The sequence below is a fragment of the Neomonachus schauinslandi genome, chromosome 8, assembly GCF_002201575.2.
Source record: "Neomonachus schauinslandi chromosome 8, ASM220157v2, whole genome shotgun sequence".
Taxonomy (NCBI): domain Eukaryota; kingdom Metazoa; phylum Chordata; class Mammalia; order Carnivora; family Phocidae; genus Neomonachus; species Neomonachus schauinslandi.
The window spans coordinates 14,339,549-14,359,230 of NC_058410.1; the positions used below are offsets into that span (position 1 = coordinate 14,339,549).

General features: G+C 34.6%; 1 protein-coding gene across 1 annotated transcript; it reads right to left on the minus strand.

Moving 5' to 3' along the window:
- Nucleotides 1-456: 456 nt before the first annotated feature.
- MYCT1 (MYC target 1) lies at nt 457-19,424 on the minus strand. The gene is made up of 2 exons (XM_021693236.2): nt 19,294-19,424; nt 457-968 (listed from the first exon to the last, which is right to left on the minus strand). The coding sequence occupies exons 1-2, from the start codon at nt 19,343-19,345 to the stop codon at nt 457-459; spliced, it is 564 nt and encodes a 187-aa protein (XP_021548911.2). The 5' UTR covers nt 19,346-19,424.
- Nucleotides 19,425-19,682: the final 258 nt, after the last annotated feature.

The following is a 19,682-nucleotide window of genomic DNA, read 5'->3' on the forward strand; positions in this document are numbered from 1 at the left end:
AGAAAGTAAAATTAAAATTCCTTAGGACAGATTTATTTTTAAAAAGTGACATAGTGATTTTTTTTCCCTTTATAGTCACATCGGACAGTGAATGAGGATTGTAAACCACAAGTATCTAAAGTTTTAATTTTAGTCTAAAATATATATATGTGCTGTATCACAGCTGAGTCTTAGATAAGAATCACCGTCTTTAACAACCTTCACGTTGAGTACAAAATACATAAATAGATAACTATTTGGGAAATACTACTATTTTGTGAGTCACAAGGAAGGAAAGCATGTATTCAAAGAAAATATGTTTTACTTTGTAATGTCCAACTGACTGAGCGTAACTCAGCTTGGAAACTCATTAGCTGTTTGGCTCATGACCTCAAAATTCTGTTTAGCCTATTTGTAATTTTGTGTCAGTAAAAGACAAGTAAAGGAAGAAACAAATTAAAAACCAAAGCACCCTCCTCAGGAATCTGGGAATGCCTTTATAATGGACTCATAGGCAGGTGGAGGTGGTGTGGAAAAGCCCACTCGAAGGCTGTGACTGGACCAGTGGAAATCAGGACTGCCCAGACTGTGCGAAGTGCTGATGGCGGGAACCGTACTGGAAGTGGGCAGAGTCACCAGCTGACTGTCAGTTTCCACCGGAAGTGGGGGACTTTGCAGAAAGGGATGGAAAGTGGAAGCTCTGAAGCTTGATTTTCTTGGAAAGGAATTTGCTTGTTCCAGGGAAGCTTGTCGCTGGAAGGTGAGACTGGCCAGGCTGAGGTTGCTTCGCCGTTCACAGCCACTGTGGCGGTAAAATCCAGTTCTGTTGAGGCCATGGTTGTAAGAAGACCTTGATCGCCGGTTCGAACTCCATTGTGAGATGGGGGCGCTGGCTCTTCTTCGAGACAAACAAACAAACAGAGCCCAAATAAATCCTGCAATTATGAGCATAATTGCAATGGACACTGTGAAGGATGTTATGACATCCTCTGAAACAAACAAACAAACAAAAATCAAATAGGTAATTTAATTTATAAATAGGTGTTCAATGAAAAACACAGGACAGAATACAAATAGTAACTATGGAATATGTGATTAATTGAAACAGATTTTGAATTAGGGAAATAAAAGACAGTGCTAGATGCATATGAATATCAGCTGATATGCTTCCATTTATTAAAGCAAAAGGATATAAAATAGCATGCTTAGCTATAGCATTCCCGTTGTTTATGCTATTTTCTCACCTTAAAGAAATAAATGATAAAAAATAGTCTTCTTTTCTTTAAAGGCCATTCTTTGGTTCATAAATTTTTATAAGGTTGCAAATATAGTCCAAAGATTATTTCCTTTTGAGTTACAGTGGTAATAATGTGCCAGAAATTGATAAAGCATTTTGTAGTCAAATTGACTTTGCTTTTTCCTCTGTCTGCTTTCATTGACCCCAGTGATGTCTCCCACCTGCTGGCGTCATGATGTCTCACTTCCTGTGCTCCTTCTGAGACAAGAAGTGCTGAGCTAGAACCATCTGGTGGGCTGACTGATTTATGTTCTATTTCCTGAGCTCCAGTACTGTAACCTGTATTTCTGACTCATTGATGACATGACCTATGCAGATTACTGTGCTCTTTCCCACCAGTTCCAGTTCATGCTGCTATCATGTCTTCACTGTGCTAACAAAATTTTTATCCCCTGAATCCATAGAATCTCTGCTATACATCAGTATCCTGCAATTCACAGAACTTGTATTTGTTCAGGATTTCCTGTTCCAGGAGCAGGGGATTGTTTTCCCAAAATGGAAATTCTACCTTATTGCTTCTTGTGAACTGAAAACATATTTTTGAGTAAAGCTGATTAGCAGAGCCCCTGCTCTGAATGTAAAGACACTCTGGATATTAGAAGACCCCTCCAGCCTCATCACCCACCACATTTCTCCACCTTCCACTCCATGATCTAACCCACGAGTCATGTTGATCTTCTCACTATCCCAAATCCTGCCTTTTTCTCCAAAGTTCTGTGCTTTTCCACCTCTTTTTCTTCCTATCTACACAAGTTTTAAATTTCTGTCTGAAAAACCTATTCTTAAAGATTCATTTCAAGTACCGCTTTTTGGATAAAGACTCTTAAGTTTCATAAACAAAAATTAGTTACTGTTAAGTAAAGAGGTAAGCTGTCTTATCAAATTGCTTGTCTAGGGATTCTGTACTGAGAGGGCCATGGATTGGAAATTAGCTAAGTGGGGTTGTGAGAGTGTGAAAACAAGAGAAGGGCTACAGGTACTTTGAAGTTCCTCCCTTCGAGAGGTAGAGTCTCTTTCCCACCCCTCAGAAGCTGCGCTGGCTTCACACCTTGCTTTGACCAATAGGATGGGATGGAAATGAGGCTGTGCAAAATGAAGCCTAAGCTTCAAGAGGTTTCTCAGCTTCTACCCCTGCTGCTCTTGGAAGTCCTGTAACTGCCAGCATCTACAAGCCCAGCCTACTGGTGATGAGAGACACATTGGACCAGTTACCCCTATTGCCCAGGCCAAGAGCCTGCTATCTCCAGACCCATGAATGGGGTCATCCTAGATAATTCAGATGTTAGTTAAACTAACAACAGACTGTGACCCATGAGGGAAGACCAGCAGAAAATCTATTAAGCTGGGCGCCTGGGTGGCTCAGTCGGTTAAGCGACTGCCTTCGGCTCAGGTCATGATCCTGGAGTCCCGGGATCGAGTCCCGCGTCGGGCTCCCTGCTCGGCGGGGGGGTCTGCTTCTCCCTCTGCCCCTCCCCCCTCTCATGTGCTCTCTCTCAAATAAATAAATAAAATCTTTAAAAAAAAAAAAAAAAGAAAGAAAATCTATTAAGCTGATCCCAGCCCAAACTCCTGACCCTCAGAATTGTGAGCTGAATAAATGATATTTTTAAGCTACTATGTTTTGGGGTAGACTGTTAAACAGAAAAAGCTAACCGATTCTGCGTTCTCAACTCAGCTTTATCCCTAACATATTGTATGATTTTTAAGAAATTTGTTCGGACTCATTAGTTTTTAAATGAAAAAGTTAGGTTTTATGAGTACCAAGGTTTTTTTTTTCAGTTTGTTTTTGTAATCTAGGATAATATATAGAAAATCTATAATACAGAAATAGCAAAGCCAACCAATGCTAATAAATACATAAGAATAATCATTGCTCCTTAATTTTAGGATATATTTAGTGTTCTTCCACCTTATATTGTCACATTTATCTCCTATGTCAAGACCATGTGTGTTTAGCTCTACTTTCACAATTACCTTCACAAATGCTTATATCAAAATCCTCTAAAACAGTTGATTATATCAAATCTAAACAATAAATTCCTTACAATAGGAAGATGACTTCTAAATTACAAGATGATTTAGAACAGCTCTGCTAGACCAAGTATTGTTTTTCTAAAATGTGTCTCATAAAAATAATATGGACTTAGCCTTAAAATGCAACCTCTTGAGACAGATTTGAGAGTTAGTCTTTATCTGAAGAAAGCAAATAAACAGTCAGAAACTAAAATCACACTTATTTGTTACATAGTAACATTCAAAATTAACTTGTAACTATCAGTGCTCCAAATATTTGGAACCTAAATAGGAAGTTGTTGGAATTTTGGGTTGCCAAGGCAATGGCAGCCATGCAAATCAGCATTTCCCAACATTACTTCTGAAAACAAGATGCACAAATAAAACTATACAAAACCTGCCTTCAGCATAATTAGAAGACAAAGAACATCCAAATTTCAAGTTACCTAAAAAGTAAACTGATAAAACAGATACCAGTACATTCTCCCCCTTACTTCTACCTCAAGTCTTTACTGAGAGGAAAGACAATTCCAGAAAAAGTGTGAAAATACTGAAAAGGTTCTCTGTTCCCTGAGGGCAATGACTATGGTAAAGGGACTTACACATATAGGCAAGAATGTGAAGAGGCAGGCTTGGAAAGTAATCCTTCCCTGAGGAGGAAGAGGATAAAGTATGCAGTCAGAAGATCACATCTTGTAGGATTCCATTTACAGGAAATGTCCAGAACAGGGAAATCTATGGCAATAGTAAGCAGATTAGTGATTGATTGGTGCTGGGGGTGGGGTGGAAGGGAATGGGAGGGGTTGCTAGTGTCCACGGGTTTCTTTTTGAAGGACAGAGTGTTCTCAAATTAGATGGTGTGATGGTCACATAACTCTGTGACTATAACAAAACCATTTAATCGTACCCTTTAAGTGGGTGAATTATATGAGATGTGAATTATAGCTCAATAAAGCTGTTAAAAAGAGAAAAGAAAGAAAAGGAGAGGTGCTCTTTGGAAACCACACAATGAAGAAGAGAAGAGGGAAGAGTGAAGGGATCCTTCAAGACAAAAAAATTTAAAAACAAAGGACACATAATTCCTCCCTGCCTTCATCCTCTAAAAATAGAAGTCCACCAATGAAAACATCATACCTTGCTACACTGAGGAAATGAGGAATCTAGAATGACTCCTGGGATTCTGGCATGTGCAGGCAAGGGTGGATATTAGTATCATTCATCCAAACCAGGAAGAAATGTAAGATTATGGAACAAGGGGAAGTTGGCATTAGGAAGATGTTGAACTTGAGTGCCCCTGAGATACTCATTTGGAATTGGGGTTACATAAATACAGAGCTTAAAGAGAAGCAGAATTGGGACTCTCCGTGCTACAAGAAACTTGCAGCCATCCATGGAAAACACTTTGACTAAAAAGTAAGTGTGCATTTATAGAAGTGAGTTGAGAATAGACTTCCAGGAAAATCACAGTTTAACAGGTGGCAGAAGTAAAAAAGGAAACAAAGAAGGACTAATTTGGGAGTTTTGAGGAGACAAAAAATTACACAACACTGAATCAAAGAAGAGAATTTTAGGTCCAAGTGACTACTGGCTACATGCCCCAGAGACATTTACCTATCCATTTGTTTAACATATAAAGCATCCACTAAATACCAAGTAATGCTAAGTTTATAGGCAAGTCTTAGCTCTGGTGGAGTTTACATTCTACATTCTATAAGACTTCTCTATAGTCTTATATAGACTTATATAGACTTATCTATAAGATAAGAAAAAATGTCCTTTAAGCTGGACTGTTGTTCACTATGCCCAGAGCAGATTGAGGTCAGATGATGGAAACTCATGAGTGCCTCTCCAGAGAGTTCAGTCTTTCAACCGTGGGCAAGACGAGCAAGAAACAGGCTTGAACAAAGTGACCTAATAGGAAGGACAGAATATAGAGCTAGCAGCAATAAATGGGATAGACCCAGGCCCAGAGCAGGTTGGATAGTGAAACAAGTCTGGACATGCCTGCCATGATTCAGATATGCAGCAGTAGTAAATAGCTTAGTCTGGGAAGTGATGGTAAGAATAGGAAGGAAAAAACTTGGCCATGAGATACCCAAAGTCAAAAGAATCTAAAAATTATTCTAAAGTATTATACCTTCTAATACACTAGAAATTAGACATGGGGTGGGGGAAAGTGGGGTGTAAACTGAGGTTTAGAGGCTTTTGCTCCTAAGATCTCAATTATAATGTTATACTCTAGCAGTAATTTGATGATCAGATTAAATCATAATGTTTTAGGAGAGGTTAAGTATCTGCTCACTTCATGATATTTGCATGCCTTTACTATTTTATGTAAGTTTATGAGAGAATAGATTTGCTCAAATTTTTATTTGTATCATAATCATTAACACTAGATTTCCTTTAAGTTTTGGTCACTTGTAATGGCTACATAAATTCTGTACTTCACTGAAAAATGTTTTAATTGGTTTAGAAAATAAATAAAAATCATGAACTACTCAAATACTTCATAGAACTAAGTCCTGTGTCTTCTTTTCAAATGAGTCCAGGCAATTTACTAAATTTGGTACTTTGGTTTAAAAAAAAAAAACTAATTTTGGGGCGCTTGGGTAGCTCAGTTGGTTAAGTGTCTGCCTTCGGCTCAGGTCATGATCTCAGGGTCCTGGGATCAAGCCCCGCATCGGGCTCCCTGCTCAGCGGGCTCCCTGCTTGGAGGGGGTGCCTGCTTCTCCCTTTCCCGCTTCCCCTGCTTGTGCTCTTTCTCTCTCTCTCTGTGTCAAATAAATAAATAAAATATTTTAAAAAAAGAACTACTTTTACCTTATTGAGTTTTTGGCAATCTTTGTTTTTGTGAGATGTATTGCATATAATTTGAATAATTCATTATTATATGTTATTAAGTGACCAGTCATTCCTGGAAAAGTTTATTTATAGTTTTATACCTCAGAGAAACCATTAGTTAATTATGATGAGAAACACTTTAATCAAAGAATCTGAACAAAATCACTCAGAAATGCTGTCTTCCTATTTAGAATAATGAATGAAAGATATACTCTTGTTCATCTAGATGTTGTACTTTTGAATAGGAAAATAATGCATTAGGTAGAGACTTAGTAGGTAAACTATAAGCTCCTTCTAAATTTGAAGTTTTATTATTCCACCCCAGAAAGTTTTCATTAAAGCTTTTGAAAATTTTTGATATTTGGAGGAATATAATTTATTAAAAAAAATGCAACCCTATTTTTATTTCATTATTTTGTAAAACACTATAGTATGTTTCTAATTTAATTAATTTAATTTATAGGTCACAGGCACTATTTTTCATGTATTATATCACTTAATTCCCAAGCAACTCCATAAGGGAAATTATTTCTGAAGTTTGTTGTCAGAAAAATTAATCTAAAATGAAAGTAAAGAATTTAAAATGCATCAAAACTGTATCAATTTATACCAAATTTTTAAAAAAAGATTTTATTTACTTATTTGTGTGCGAAAGAGAGAACATGAGCAAGGGGGAGGGACAGAGGGACAAGCAGACTCCCTGCTGAGTGGGGACCCAACACAGGGTTCAATCCCAGGATCTGGAGATCATGACCTGAGCCAGAAGTCAAATGTTTAACTGGCTGAGCCACCCAGGCGCCCCAACTCAATACCAGACTTGGTAGCATGTTAAGAACAGAAATACTTGGGGAAATTGTGCTAAAGCAGTATTATGCATTCTATACATATATTCTCCTGGACCAACAGCCTCTACCAGAGAATTTTAAATATTAACAACTTCAGATACAGAATTACAGATGAAAAGTTTCAGCAAAAACTAACTCTTAAAAATGCGTTGGCTCAGAATCCTCATTTTATTGATACTGGAACTGTCTAAGGTTCATGTGGTCGAACTAACACTTGGTTTATTTTAATAATTGAATACTGACAACTAGCACTGGCCAGGGGGCTATTGCTTTTACTCATGTATGACATAAAATGAGAAGACAAATACTCATTTGCAAAGTATATGCCCCTACTTTTATGTATAAAGCGATATAAACACTATAGTCTGATTGAGGCTTCTAAATATCTCAGGATATAAGCAGATATAACATGATATTAAAGAGATATAGTCACTTCATTTCAACTAAATGGAGATAAAACTAGAATCTTAAAAGAGAAAATAGATTCAGTTATCCAATAAAAAAGCATTTAAGGGTTACAAGGGTTCCTATGCACGGTCTCAGTGTTTGCCCCCTTTGAGCCCCTCTATCGCTGTCTCTCCTGACAAATAAAATGTTCCCAATGGTTTATCTTTATTGAAAAATAGCATAAGGTTCAGTTTCAAGAAAAAAAATTAGAAAATTTTAGAAGAGAATCAAGGGAAAAAATGTCGTCTATTAAATTGAGAAAATTAGCAAAACCAACCAAAATACGTGGAGTAAGAAATAGATTTATGTGCCAGATGTCTGTTTGATTTCCAAAATACATTATTCTGACATAAGAAAACAAGGGTAGCATCTAAACTCCAGTAGACCAGTGGTTAAAGAATATGTTCAACCATCAAAATCTTCTTACATGAAAAATTTTAGTTTTGTGGGTAAAAAGATTATTTTGGTGACACTAGAACTAGAACAATATTTCTAGGAGAGCAATTTGACAATAAATCTATTTTAAATTATTACTCTTTATGGCTTCATAATATTTCTATATTGTATTATAATATTTATGATATAATATTAAATATAATATTTAACATGGTAGTTATATTATCTATAATATTTATGATATTATAATACTAAATATAATATTTAACATGGTAGAGCAATCTGAATTTGGGGAAATGGTAGGCAGAACAGGTAATAATGATTCAAAATACCGTATTACTATTATAATTAGACTATATAGGGTTATAGAGATATCTGAAAAAGATTAAATAATAAATTTTAAATATACATGACAATCATGAGAATAATATATACACATTAATAATAAACAAGTTACATTTTGAATGAATGTAAAGTAAAATAAGATGGAGCTTACAGAAGTTATAAAAATGACATTAAAAAACCCATACTGCTTTTGATATGGATTTGCTTAATTTTCATTGTTCAGTTGAGTGCATGTACCATGAAAATGGCTTCCTAAGCCATGAAGTCAGTCAAATATCTGTTGAGAAATTATCATACTAATTCTTATGCCATTGCTCTATGTGCAGAATTTTTTAATAGTTACAAGATGTTAATAATGACATGAGTCTCTAAGACTTGCTGAACTATTGGTAAAAAGCTTATCTTGTTATGCTCTCTTAAATCAAAACTGCAAAAACAAGTGTAGAAATGCAGAAAAACAATTAGAAAGAAATGCTAAGTCATGTTTTTTTAAATTTCTTATTCAAGTTTAATTAACATATAATGTTATATTAGTTTCAGGTGTACAATATAATGATTGGACAATTCTATACATTTCTCAGTTTTCATCAAGGTAAGTGTCTTCTTAATACCTTTATCTATTCGAGCCATAATTTTAGTATAACCTGTTTCAGAATGGTCTTCCATAAGGTTTTTTTTTTTATTTAACCGTAGTTAATGATTTTTCTGAATCAAACTAGAACCCAGAAAATATATAATGAAAACAGAATCTATTGGTCATACAGCTTTAAATTTTCATATTTATAATTCCATTCTGGCAAATTTTTGATAATAAATTTTGGAAGACTTTTTTTTTTCAATGTACTATAAAAAAAAATGTACCCGAAAAATACAATGGCACAGAAATTTCTTTTTAAAGCACAGTTTGCCTTCATATTATCAACAATCTTAGGGGAGGAAAAGTGAGCCATAATTTTACTTCATATAATTACAATATAAAGCAACTTATGAGACAAAACAATTATGTTTAAAAATGCAGATCTCCCTTTGAAAGCAAAAGGAACAAATTCTAACATCAATAAGGTAAGGCGTGTAAATTGGGTATCCTTATCTTGATTTGTAACATATGTCTACAAAAATAACAAGGGGCTGGTACATAAATCCTCAATGAATAATAACTGTTTCTACTAATAGTTGTATAACTTACTCAAGTCATTTGACCCTTCCTGACCTAATAATAACGGCCACTATAGTGTCTTTCAATTCCAAGATTCTAATATGCTTCAAAGGCTGTTCATAGTATCAAAATTTAGTAGAGGTCACCATCTAGTGGCCTTTTGTTGAACTGTTCCAAATCTGAAAAGTGGTTTTATCAGTGTCAATAGAATGGAACACTGATAATTCATAAGACCCTTTAAGATTATAAGAATCAGAAGCTCTTCTAATACCAAAGCAAGCTATCCTGTTCTTGGTACCCTAGAGTACATAGGAGGATGGTTAATGCAATAAGAAGAATTTGACAAAAATATTTTTAAAAAGAATAACAATTTGACAATAATATTTTAAAGAGAATAATATAACAGAAAACTCAATTAATCATAATAAAGTAAACAAAGAGTAAGAATTTTCTACGTGTAGCTTATCTGCCAGTAAATCCCATTTGGTTTTTTCCTACAATACTTGCCGAATTCAACTCCTCTTATCTACTCTGTTATCTCCCTAGTTCAAGTGACCACCACCTCTGAGCTGAAATATTCAGGCCTTCTATCTGGTCTCCCTGCTTTTATCATTGCCCCAAGCCCCCAACAACACTCTATTCTCAATACAGTAGCCAGACTGAACTTTGAAAATGTAAGTCAAATCATATCACTCTTCTGTTCTAAACCCCCTATTTCTCCCAGAGAAAAAGCAAACTCCTAAAAATGTTATTAAAGTTCCATTTTGACCTGTTCCCAATTATTTGTGCTCATTTTCACTCTTCCTCTGTCTTAGCTCCATCCACACCGTTCCTTAAACACACTGGATATGCTCCTGACCTAAGTCTTTGCAGTGGTTGTAATCTATTCCTGAAATTCCCCAGCTATCTCCATGGCTAACTTCAAGTATTCACTCATATGTCACTTTCTTATTTAGGCCTACCCTGGTCACCTTATTTAAAATTTCATCTTGTCCTGCCTCTGAGGCCTAACTGGCACTCTTGATTTTCCTTTTCCTTCAAGATTAATAGAAACTAGACTCATTAATTTATACTCTTATAAATTTATAAATAAGATGCATAAGTGTCATGGGCTATAAAAGTGTCGCTAAAAATGAAAGATAACATAATTTGCCTCTAGAATGGTTAGAAAAACTTGATGAAAGAAATGAGATTTGAGTTGTCTTTTATGCATGGTTGTGGGTCAAGTAAACAAAAGCCTGGAATATTTACAAGTAGTTTTGACTAAGGGCATAGAGCATAAGCCATATTTTGAAAATAATTAGTCAACACTATTACTAGAATACAAAGTAAAAGGAAGAAGGTAGCATACATTTTTTTTTTGTATATGATGAATTAGCCTATAGGAAAACACCAAGAATAATTAAAAGATAAATATTAAAAATATTTTTTAAAAATCTGTCTGAAGCCATCAAAGACCTGCCAAAACTGCTAACTCAAAAGAAAAAATTCCAGAAAAAAATCTCATGTGACAATAATCTGTAAAGAGAGGCAAAAAAGAAAAGAAAAGAGAAAAGAAAAGAAGAGGAAAGAAAAGAAAACCTACAGTATCTCCAGTCTGAAGAAACAGAGGACAGATTGTGGCAACCAGAACTGCTTAAATATGAGAAAGAAATCTTAGAAAAGAGAATGCCAAGAGGAGGATCTCAAAATTTTATTGATAAGCATTTCCCATATCTACAACTGACTCCAGAATACACTGCATGTTTCAAATGGCACAGCTAGAGAAAATATATAAATTAATGAACTAAACTGAGACCTGAATTGCCCTTAAGAGACAGGCTTTAGAGTTTTTTTGTGGTTTGCGTTCTCAACAAAGTTATTTGCCTGTGAGTACAAACTGGAAAAAAAAAGTTACCTTTTACAAGGTAATATAGCAGAATCGAAAGGCCCATTCAAAATGTCCATGATACAATATAAAAGTACTTAACATATGCGGAAATAAGAAAATGTGACCCATTCTCAGGAGAGAAGGTAGTGAACAAAGAAATAGCCTAAGATGACCAGATGTTGGAGTTAGCAGACAAAAATTTTAAACTTGTATATTTATGATCAATGATGTTTAGGAAAGTGTTCATAATAAAGGAAAAGTAGGAAATATCAGCAGAAAATACGAACTCTAAGAAAGAACCAAATGGGGGGTGCCTGGGTGGCTCAGTAGGTTAGGTGTCTGTCTTTGGCTCAGGTCATGATCCCAGGGTCCTGGGATAGAGCCCCACATCAGGTTCCCTGCTCGGCAGGAAGGCTGTTTCTCCCCCTCCCTCTGCCTGCCACTCCCCCTGCTTGTGTGCTCTCTCTCTCTCTCAAAATAAATAAATAAAACCTTAAAAAAAAAAAAAAGATGACAGTGAAATGAGTCAGTAAACTTAAAGATAAATTAATAGAAATTATCTAATTTGAAAAATAGAGAAAAAATAATTGGTGGGGGAACAGAGCCTCCAGGAATTATGGGACAATGTAAAAATATTTAATATATGTGTAATTATAGTACCAGGAGCAGAGAATGGAGCTAAAAACTATTTGAAGAAATAAGACTGAAATTTTTCAAAATTAGTGAAAGAAATTAATTTCTAGATTCAAGAGTCTCAGAAATACCAAACAGGAAATATATAAAGAACCATGCATAGGCACATCATAATCAAACAGCTGAAGATCAAAGATAAACTGAAAGCAGCCAAATTAAAAATAACAATGTAATAATGATATACTACATTCAGAAAAAGTAATTATTTGAATAACTACTAATCTCCAGTAAGATACAATCATATTTCAAAATAATTAAAAACTAATCGACCCAGAATTGTATATCCTGAAAATTATCATTTAAGAATAATGGTGAAATAAAGAATATTTCAGATGTAGGAGAAAAATTCATCCCCAGCAGCTCTACATTAAAAGTTTTATTAAAGGAAACCTTTAGTTTGAAGGGAAATAATATCAAAGACTTAGATCTTCAGGAAGAAATGAAGAACATCAGAAATAGTATCAATGTAAATATAAAAAGCTATTTTCTTTTATTTTCTTTAAAATAAACACATGCACACAGTAGATAGGTAATATCTAGGTATATAGATTAGACTTGAAAATTTTTTAGATCTGCTCAGCAAAAGACATGTAAGAAAATAAATAAGCAAGCCACAGACAGGTAGAAAACATTTACAAATATATATATATCTGACAACTGACTCATAACCAGAATATGTAAAGGATTTTCATAGTCAGTAATAAAAAGACCAGAAAAAAAAGAAAGAAAGAAAAGAAAAAAGATAAAATAAAATGGGTCAAAGAAATGAACAGACACTTCTTCAGGATAGATATTCAAAGGCCAGTAAGCGCAAGAGAAGATGTTCAATGTCAAGAATCAACAATTTTTTTTTTTTCTGTAAAGACCCAGGTAGCAAATATTTTAGGCTTTTCAGGTCATACATTATTGAAACTACTCAGCTCTACTATTGTAGCACAAAACAGCATAAACACATAAACAGATGCCCCAATAAAACTTTATTTATAAAATCAGGCCTTACATCATATTTAGCCTGTAAATCATACCTTGCCAACCTCTGCTTATCATCATTAGCCATCAGGGAAATACAAACTGAAACCACAATAAGATAAACCTAAATACTGACCAGAAAGGCTAAAACGTAAAGGGTTGAGAATAAAGAAGAGCTATTGGAAAAGATATGAAACAACTGGAAAAACTAAATTGTTGGAAAAGTACACTGTTGGAAAAAGTAAATTGCATAACCACTTTAGGAAAAGGCTTGACAATTTCTTATAAAATCAAACATACATCAATGCTATGACCAGCATTTCTACTTCTAGGAAGTTACCAAGAATAATGAAAACACATATCAACAAGAGACTCTTACAAGAATATCTGTTACAGCTTTATTCTTAATAGCCAAATGAGTAAATACTGTATGATTTCATTTATATGAAGTTCTAGAACAGGCAAAGCTAATCTGTTCTAGAAAAAAATCAAAATAATGGTTTCCTCTGGGGATAGTGTAGACAGGAATTGACTGGGATGTGAAATTAGGGAACTTTTGGGGTTGGTGATAATATTTACTATCTGTGATTGGGACTTGAGTTATTCACGTGTGTACATGTTTGTCCAAATTCAGCAAATGTTCACTTATGATCTGTGCACTTCATTATTATTTATTTTACACATTTCATTGAAGGTAATTTGACCTTAAAAAGAAAAAAAACATAAAATATTGAATTCTGATTAATGATATACATACTGAAGTAATTAAGAGGAAGTATACCGATATCTTCAATCTGCTTTGAAATGTAAGCTAATAGATTGGGGGAATAAAATAAGCATTGTAGAAATGTCAATGATAGAATCTAAGTGGTAGGTATATGGGTATTCACTGTAAAAATCCTTTACATGTTTCTGTATATTTGAACATTTTCATAATGAAATATTGGAAAAACATATAAGAGAATATCCTGAACAACTTTAAGACAATGTATTTGGAAATTTAAGTGGGAACATTTTTAGAAAACACAAATTTCCATAACTAATAGAAGAATCAATAGAAAATTTGAGTAGTCCACTATTGTTAAAGACAGTGATTCTGTCATTTAAAACTTTCCTATTAAAAATGCTATAGATAATTACAATGGTGACTTTTCTAAAGTATTTAAAGAAAAAACAATGCAAATCTTGCACAATTTTTTCCAGATAATAGAAAAATAGGAAACACTTCCTAACTTGTTTTATGAGACCTGCATAACATTGATACCAAAATGTGACAAGGCTAATCACAAGGAAAGACTATTATAGGCAAATTTCTCTCAGGAATATAGATGCAGGAGTTCTAAGGTCAGGCTTTTAGGCTCATACTTACTGAATCATTGTCTCTGAGCATGGAGCCCAGTGAGAGATGCATTTCCAGATTTTTCTACATAATTCAGATGCAGCAGTTTTATAGACAAGCACTTATAAACACTTGTTTTTCAAGCTTTCTAGGTAACTGAGTTAAGGGAAATAATTGGTAGGCTGTTAATATGAATGATGCATACATGTTCAAGAGTTTTAAAAATACAAATTAAAGGCATACAGTTGAAATATAATAGTACTTGTTTGCTATTTAGGAGGAGGGAATATAGAGGACATCATTGGGGTGTGTATGTCCAGTCCGTAAGCTCACTCCGTCCCCAGTTTCTCTGGAAACATCCTCCTCCCATCTGCAGGGGGTAGACTCCTAAGAGCCAATATTTTTACAGGCCGAAGAATAGAATTTTCAGCTACTAACTAAGGTTTTTCTCCCCCTTGACATTTGACTACCCAATAAATCAATTCACAACCCTTCATTTCTTTGATTACCTTGGAGAGGATTAGTACTGTTAGCAAGCATACATAGAAAAAGAAAAAACTGATGCTTAGAATTTCTAACTGGATTATTAAATAAATAGAATAGAGGAAAACAAATAGATAAAAACCTTGAAAACCAGCTGTTTTACTGTAATTCACTAGATATTTTGAGAGAGATAAGAGTGTTTTGTTTGTTGGACTTTCAAAATGTTAAGAGTATAAAGGACTCAAAAATATATCTTTTTACCATAAAGAACAGTATTGGGAAAAAGGAACCATAGTCTATGGGTCATGTCCTTGTCAACGTGGGCTGCATTACAAAATACCATAGCCTGCATATCTTAAACAACAGACACTTGTTTCTCATAGTCCTGGGGGCTAGGAAGTCCAAGATCAAGGTGCCAGCATGATCCGGGGCTGGTGAGAGCTTCCTAGCTTGCTTCCTTCCTTGCTTCTTCTTGCTGTGTCCTCACTTGACTTTTCCTCAGTACACACTCGCAGAGATTGGGAGAGAGAGCAATCTCTCTTCCTTTTTTCTCAGGCCGCTAAACGTATCATGTAGCTCCCACACTCATGACCTAATCTAAACCTAATTACCTCCCAAAGGCCCCATCTCCAAATACCATCCGTTGCACTAAGGGTCAGAGCTTCAACTTACGAATTTGAAGGGGATGAGGGGAATGACACAAACATTCAGTACATAACAAGTCAATTATCAGAAGCAATGCAAAAAGAACTTTTGGAGAGACAAGGAGACAATCTATAAAGTACGTGACTAGTAAGGGTTTTGGAGAAGTGATCATCACTCTGTCTCCGCCTGTGATGAGTTATAGATTGATTTAGGGAATCCCAGAGAAGCTGGTATCTATTCTTAGCTTTCTGGGATCCAAATGGGGAAGATGACAGGGCCCTCTGAGAAACCCCGGGTGTCTGATGGGCAAAGTAGAAGTGGGGAGGGTAGACATGGGTACATCCGGGTCTAGGGCACCTGATAAACAGCCGAGGCTTTTACAACTCGAGGATTGTGGGAGAGCATTCAGTATTGTTCTGGACCACTGAAACAGATGGAAAAGTACCTGAATGAAAGGCAGTAGACCAGAGGGGACATAAAGAAAGGAAAAACCATTCCATTAACAAATGTTGCATAGACCACATGAGCCAGATTTTATGGTAAAAGCCACCAGCAGCGGAGACAAGGAGGGAAAGGGCAATGTCCTAAAAACAGATGAGAAATATGCATCAGCAGATGTCAGCAAAGACCAGAACTTGATCAAGAATCAGAGGCCCTCTTCTTCCAAAACCCTCCAGAGTATATAACCCCCGCCACCACACTATGCCCTTTCCAACCTTAGAGAAAAGTCCTAAGGAAGAGGAAAACAGGGAGATCTGAAGTCACAAAATTGCAAATTATTTTGTAAAATCAAGTCAAACTTTTATACTGACATTCAAAACTTTACACAAATCTGCCTCGTCATTCACCTCCACAAACGTGGCTCGTGTGTTTTTGCTTCTGTATATTGGCCGGTAACATTTCTTCTGAATTCCCTGAAATTGTCCAACTATGCCTTACTTGCATCACTAACACCTTAACCCATCGACTAATACATAGTGGATGGTCAGTCAGTGCTTCTGTGTAAACTAATAAACTGGATCTGTAGATGAATGGGTTAGTAAGTTAATGTAGGGAAAATGAATGACTAAAATGTCCTCCCAAGGATTATCTCTCTCTTTGAACCTTATCTGACTTATAGGAACAGGTAAAGCCTCATTTTTTCTTCTAAGAAAGATTTTGGGACCATTTCGGCTATTTTTTAAAAAACTCATAACAATCGTTGCCATTTTCCCATATATTGTCTTATGTTACTCCATAACAATATAGGCATATATTTGCATATGTATGGAGATACAGTCTCTTCTAAGAGTGTGATCTTCTTGAAGACAGACATAGTTTTGGTAAAGATTAAATGAGGTGAATAAATAAATGCAAGACCCCGAACCAATAACTCTTAATTTTTCAGTGCTGGCCAAGAGAAAAAAATGCATGGTGAGGCAGGAAATTCAACCAAAACTATGTCTTCTTTAGGACTCTTAAGTACCGAAAAGATAACCAAGTTTAAAGATACGTGTCCACTGTTTCATGAAGGCAGGATGCAGCAAACTTACAGGTTCTGGTTCCTGCTGCTTCAGTGGGGAATTTTCACAGAGAAGGGAAATGCATTACAGAAAGTAAAAGTGGGAAACACACGGTGGTCTTCAGCTGTGTTGTCAGTCTCAAACCAATTTTTTTGTTCCTTCTTGCACTGATTACTATAATGCTTGCAGACCATTAAGTAAGTTTTAGTGGGTGATTACCATGAAAACACGAGCTATTGTTATTGGTAATAACCTGGTATCGTTATCTTATTTTTCAGCATTCAATAAAGTAAACCAAAAATATCATATCCGGAAAACAACTTTTTATACATCTTAAGTGTGTTAAGTTTGAGAAATGCATATGGTTCAACGCACAAGTTTTGCTTTTCTCATCTATTCTATCTTCATTCTCTAAATTTGAAATGTCAAGCAGATAATTGAGTTTGGGTGCAAAAGACAACACATTGCACTGTACTTTATAAAATTTTCAAAATAATATATTTGTGGAATCCGAGATCACAATAGATATTGATTTAGATACAAAAAAGAAATAAAAATTTAAAAGGTCAACATTTGTAGCTTAGGAAATTTTTACATTTAGTATATTTACATTCAGATTTTTACATTTTACACTTAACATTTTTTGCCCCAGAAGAAATAATGTAATCTTTCATATTTTTTCCCCAAATCATCCCCAATATATCTGTTCAATATATTTGTATTGGTTTTGTTAATGCTTATCAATGTAACACTCCCCTTCCTGGTTTTCACTATTTCCATCTATTTTCCATTGTATTCACATACTAAGACAAAGAAACACTAGCAACTATCTTCGGAACAATAAGTTTGAATTCCTTCTCCAGCACAAATTTCTATATTTAAAAAAAAATCAATGTTTTTAGGATTGGTAAATAGACTTCAATTAAGCATTCTCTTATCAATTCAGATTTATTTTATGATTATTACCCATGTTTTAGTCAGTGGCTAATAATTTCTTTTACTTAAGTAAACCTGAAATTTAACTTCTAATGGTCTTTAAAAAAGAGATCTGGCTTTTACAGATTAATTTTTACAGTAAGAACTACTTTACTTCTGAATAATTTGTACGGTAATTTTTGTAATGATGAATTTAGTGTAAACACACTCTAGCTATGTTCAGTTTGTATCTGGTATATTCACTTTCAGTATAAATGAGGACAACAAGCAGTATGGTAACAAATATATATAATGAAGACTTCCATAATTCTAAGGCTTATTGTGTGTTGGTTGTCTACTTGGAATTACTTATCACCAAAGCCGTTCTTTACAATATGCAAACATAATTTACTTTCTTCTTATTTTTTTTAATAATTAGATTAGGATGTTCACTAATATCCCTCCTTTCCAGGCCTGAAGCAAACACAAAGGGTTGATGGTAAAAACAAGAACGCATTAATTCCCTTCATGCACATTTGTATGATGGCAGACAGCTAGGTGAGGATGTTAGGGACGGTCAACACTGCTGCTCACTTTCACTGATAGTTTCCAAAGTATCCCCACAAATCACAAAAGAAAGTATGAAATAGTTCTCTGAGAGAACTAAACACTTGTTCTGGACTGATAAATAGGACTATTGATCTTTTCATAAACTCCATTGTCTCCTTTAAAAAAATTTTTTTCTGAATTTAACTGAAATTGCTCCCTTTATTTTTAAAATTTCCCTGAATCCAAAAATAGTTGCCAGTTTTACATCTTAGCCCTTCTTCCCTTGCCCTTCCCTTCTTTAGCCTTGAAGAACTGGCTATTTCAACCTCAGCTCTACCCTGCTATTGACCCTAACTACCTAGTAGCTGTGTCTGAACTCAGCCAAAAAGTGCTTTTATGTTGCTTCTTTTTTTCCCTGTGATAAGTTTCCTTTTAATGTTATATGTGATGTTATTTCCGGCGAACTTTTTCTACTATAGTTTTTGTCTTCCTCTAATTTCATAAGATTCCTTATTTTATCTGTGTCATCACACTCCTGAAGTATAGATTTTATTATTTTGATTCACTTTGAAAAGTAAAGAGTATAACATTGACAATGTAAGCTAAAATAACCTCTATACCAATTCTTGATTTAATTAAATAAGATATATAATTTACAACCTTAAGACAAATAAAACTTAATTTTCCAACAAAATCCACATTATCATATTCTAAATAACAATTACTTCCATCTTGAATTTTTCTCATTTTTATTCTCATTATTTTCTAATTATATTTTGTAACACCAGCCAAAATCTATACTTGTTCCCAGATTCTTCTTGAGTGTCTTCATAACCCACTTTAAAGACACTATACATGAATGTACTTATTATAAAAAACTTATGAAAACTTAAATAATCAGTTTATGGTAAACAAAATGTCTCAGAGATTTTCAATGTTTTAATAAATTATGCAGTATATTTTCTGTATCCTAATTTTAAATTAAAAACAGTTAAAGAAAATATCTTACCCCAAAAGTTTTCTGGCCATGGACTCCCTAAACTTGTTGTGTTATTAGCCATAATATCCACAAGAAATAGAAGAAACAGAAGAAAAAAAGAAAGAAAGAAAAGCCAGTATGTCCAAAAGAAGCACTTTGATTCTATGCCTTTGTGGTTCAGCAAGAGAAAAATAATTTTCACACAACCCCTCATATATTGTGTTTGCATAAAAGGAAACAAGTGTATCATGTTTCCTGCTTTTATACTCAAATTAGCAACTGTTTTTCTTATCTTGGAATTCCACATGGTTCCTGAGACACAAAACAATTTCCTTCTCGTCATTTCCTCAGCTAAATTACTAAGTTTCTTCCTCTGGGCCACCTCCAAACTGCTTTTGGGGTAAGAGGCTCCTTTTCTT

Excerpts from the sequence above, each read along its gene's own strand:
- MYCT1 (XM_021693236.2), bottom strand. The coding sequence starts at position 19,345 with ATGGCTAATAACACAACAAGTTTAGGGAGTCCATGGCCAGAAAACTTT. Across the intron at positions 969-19,293 it reads ATGGCCAGAAAACTTTTGGG|AGGATGTCATAACATCCTTC; the intron begins GTAAGATATTTT and ends TGTTTGTTTCAG.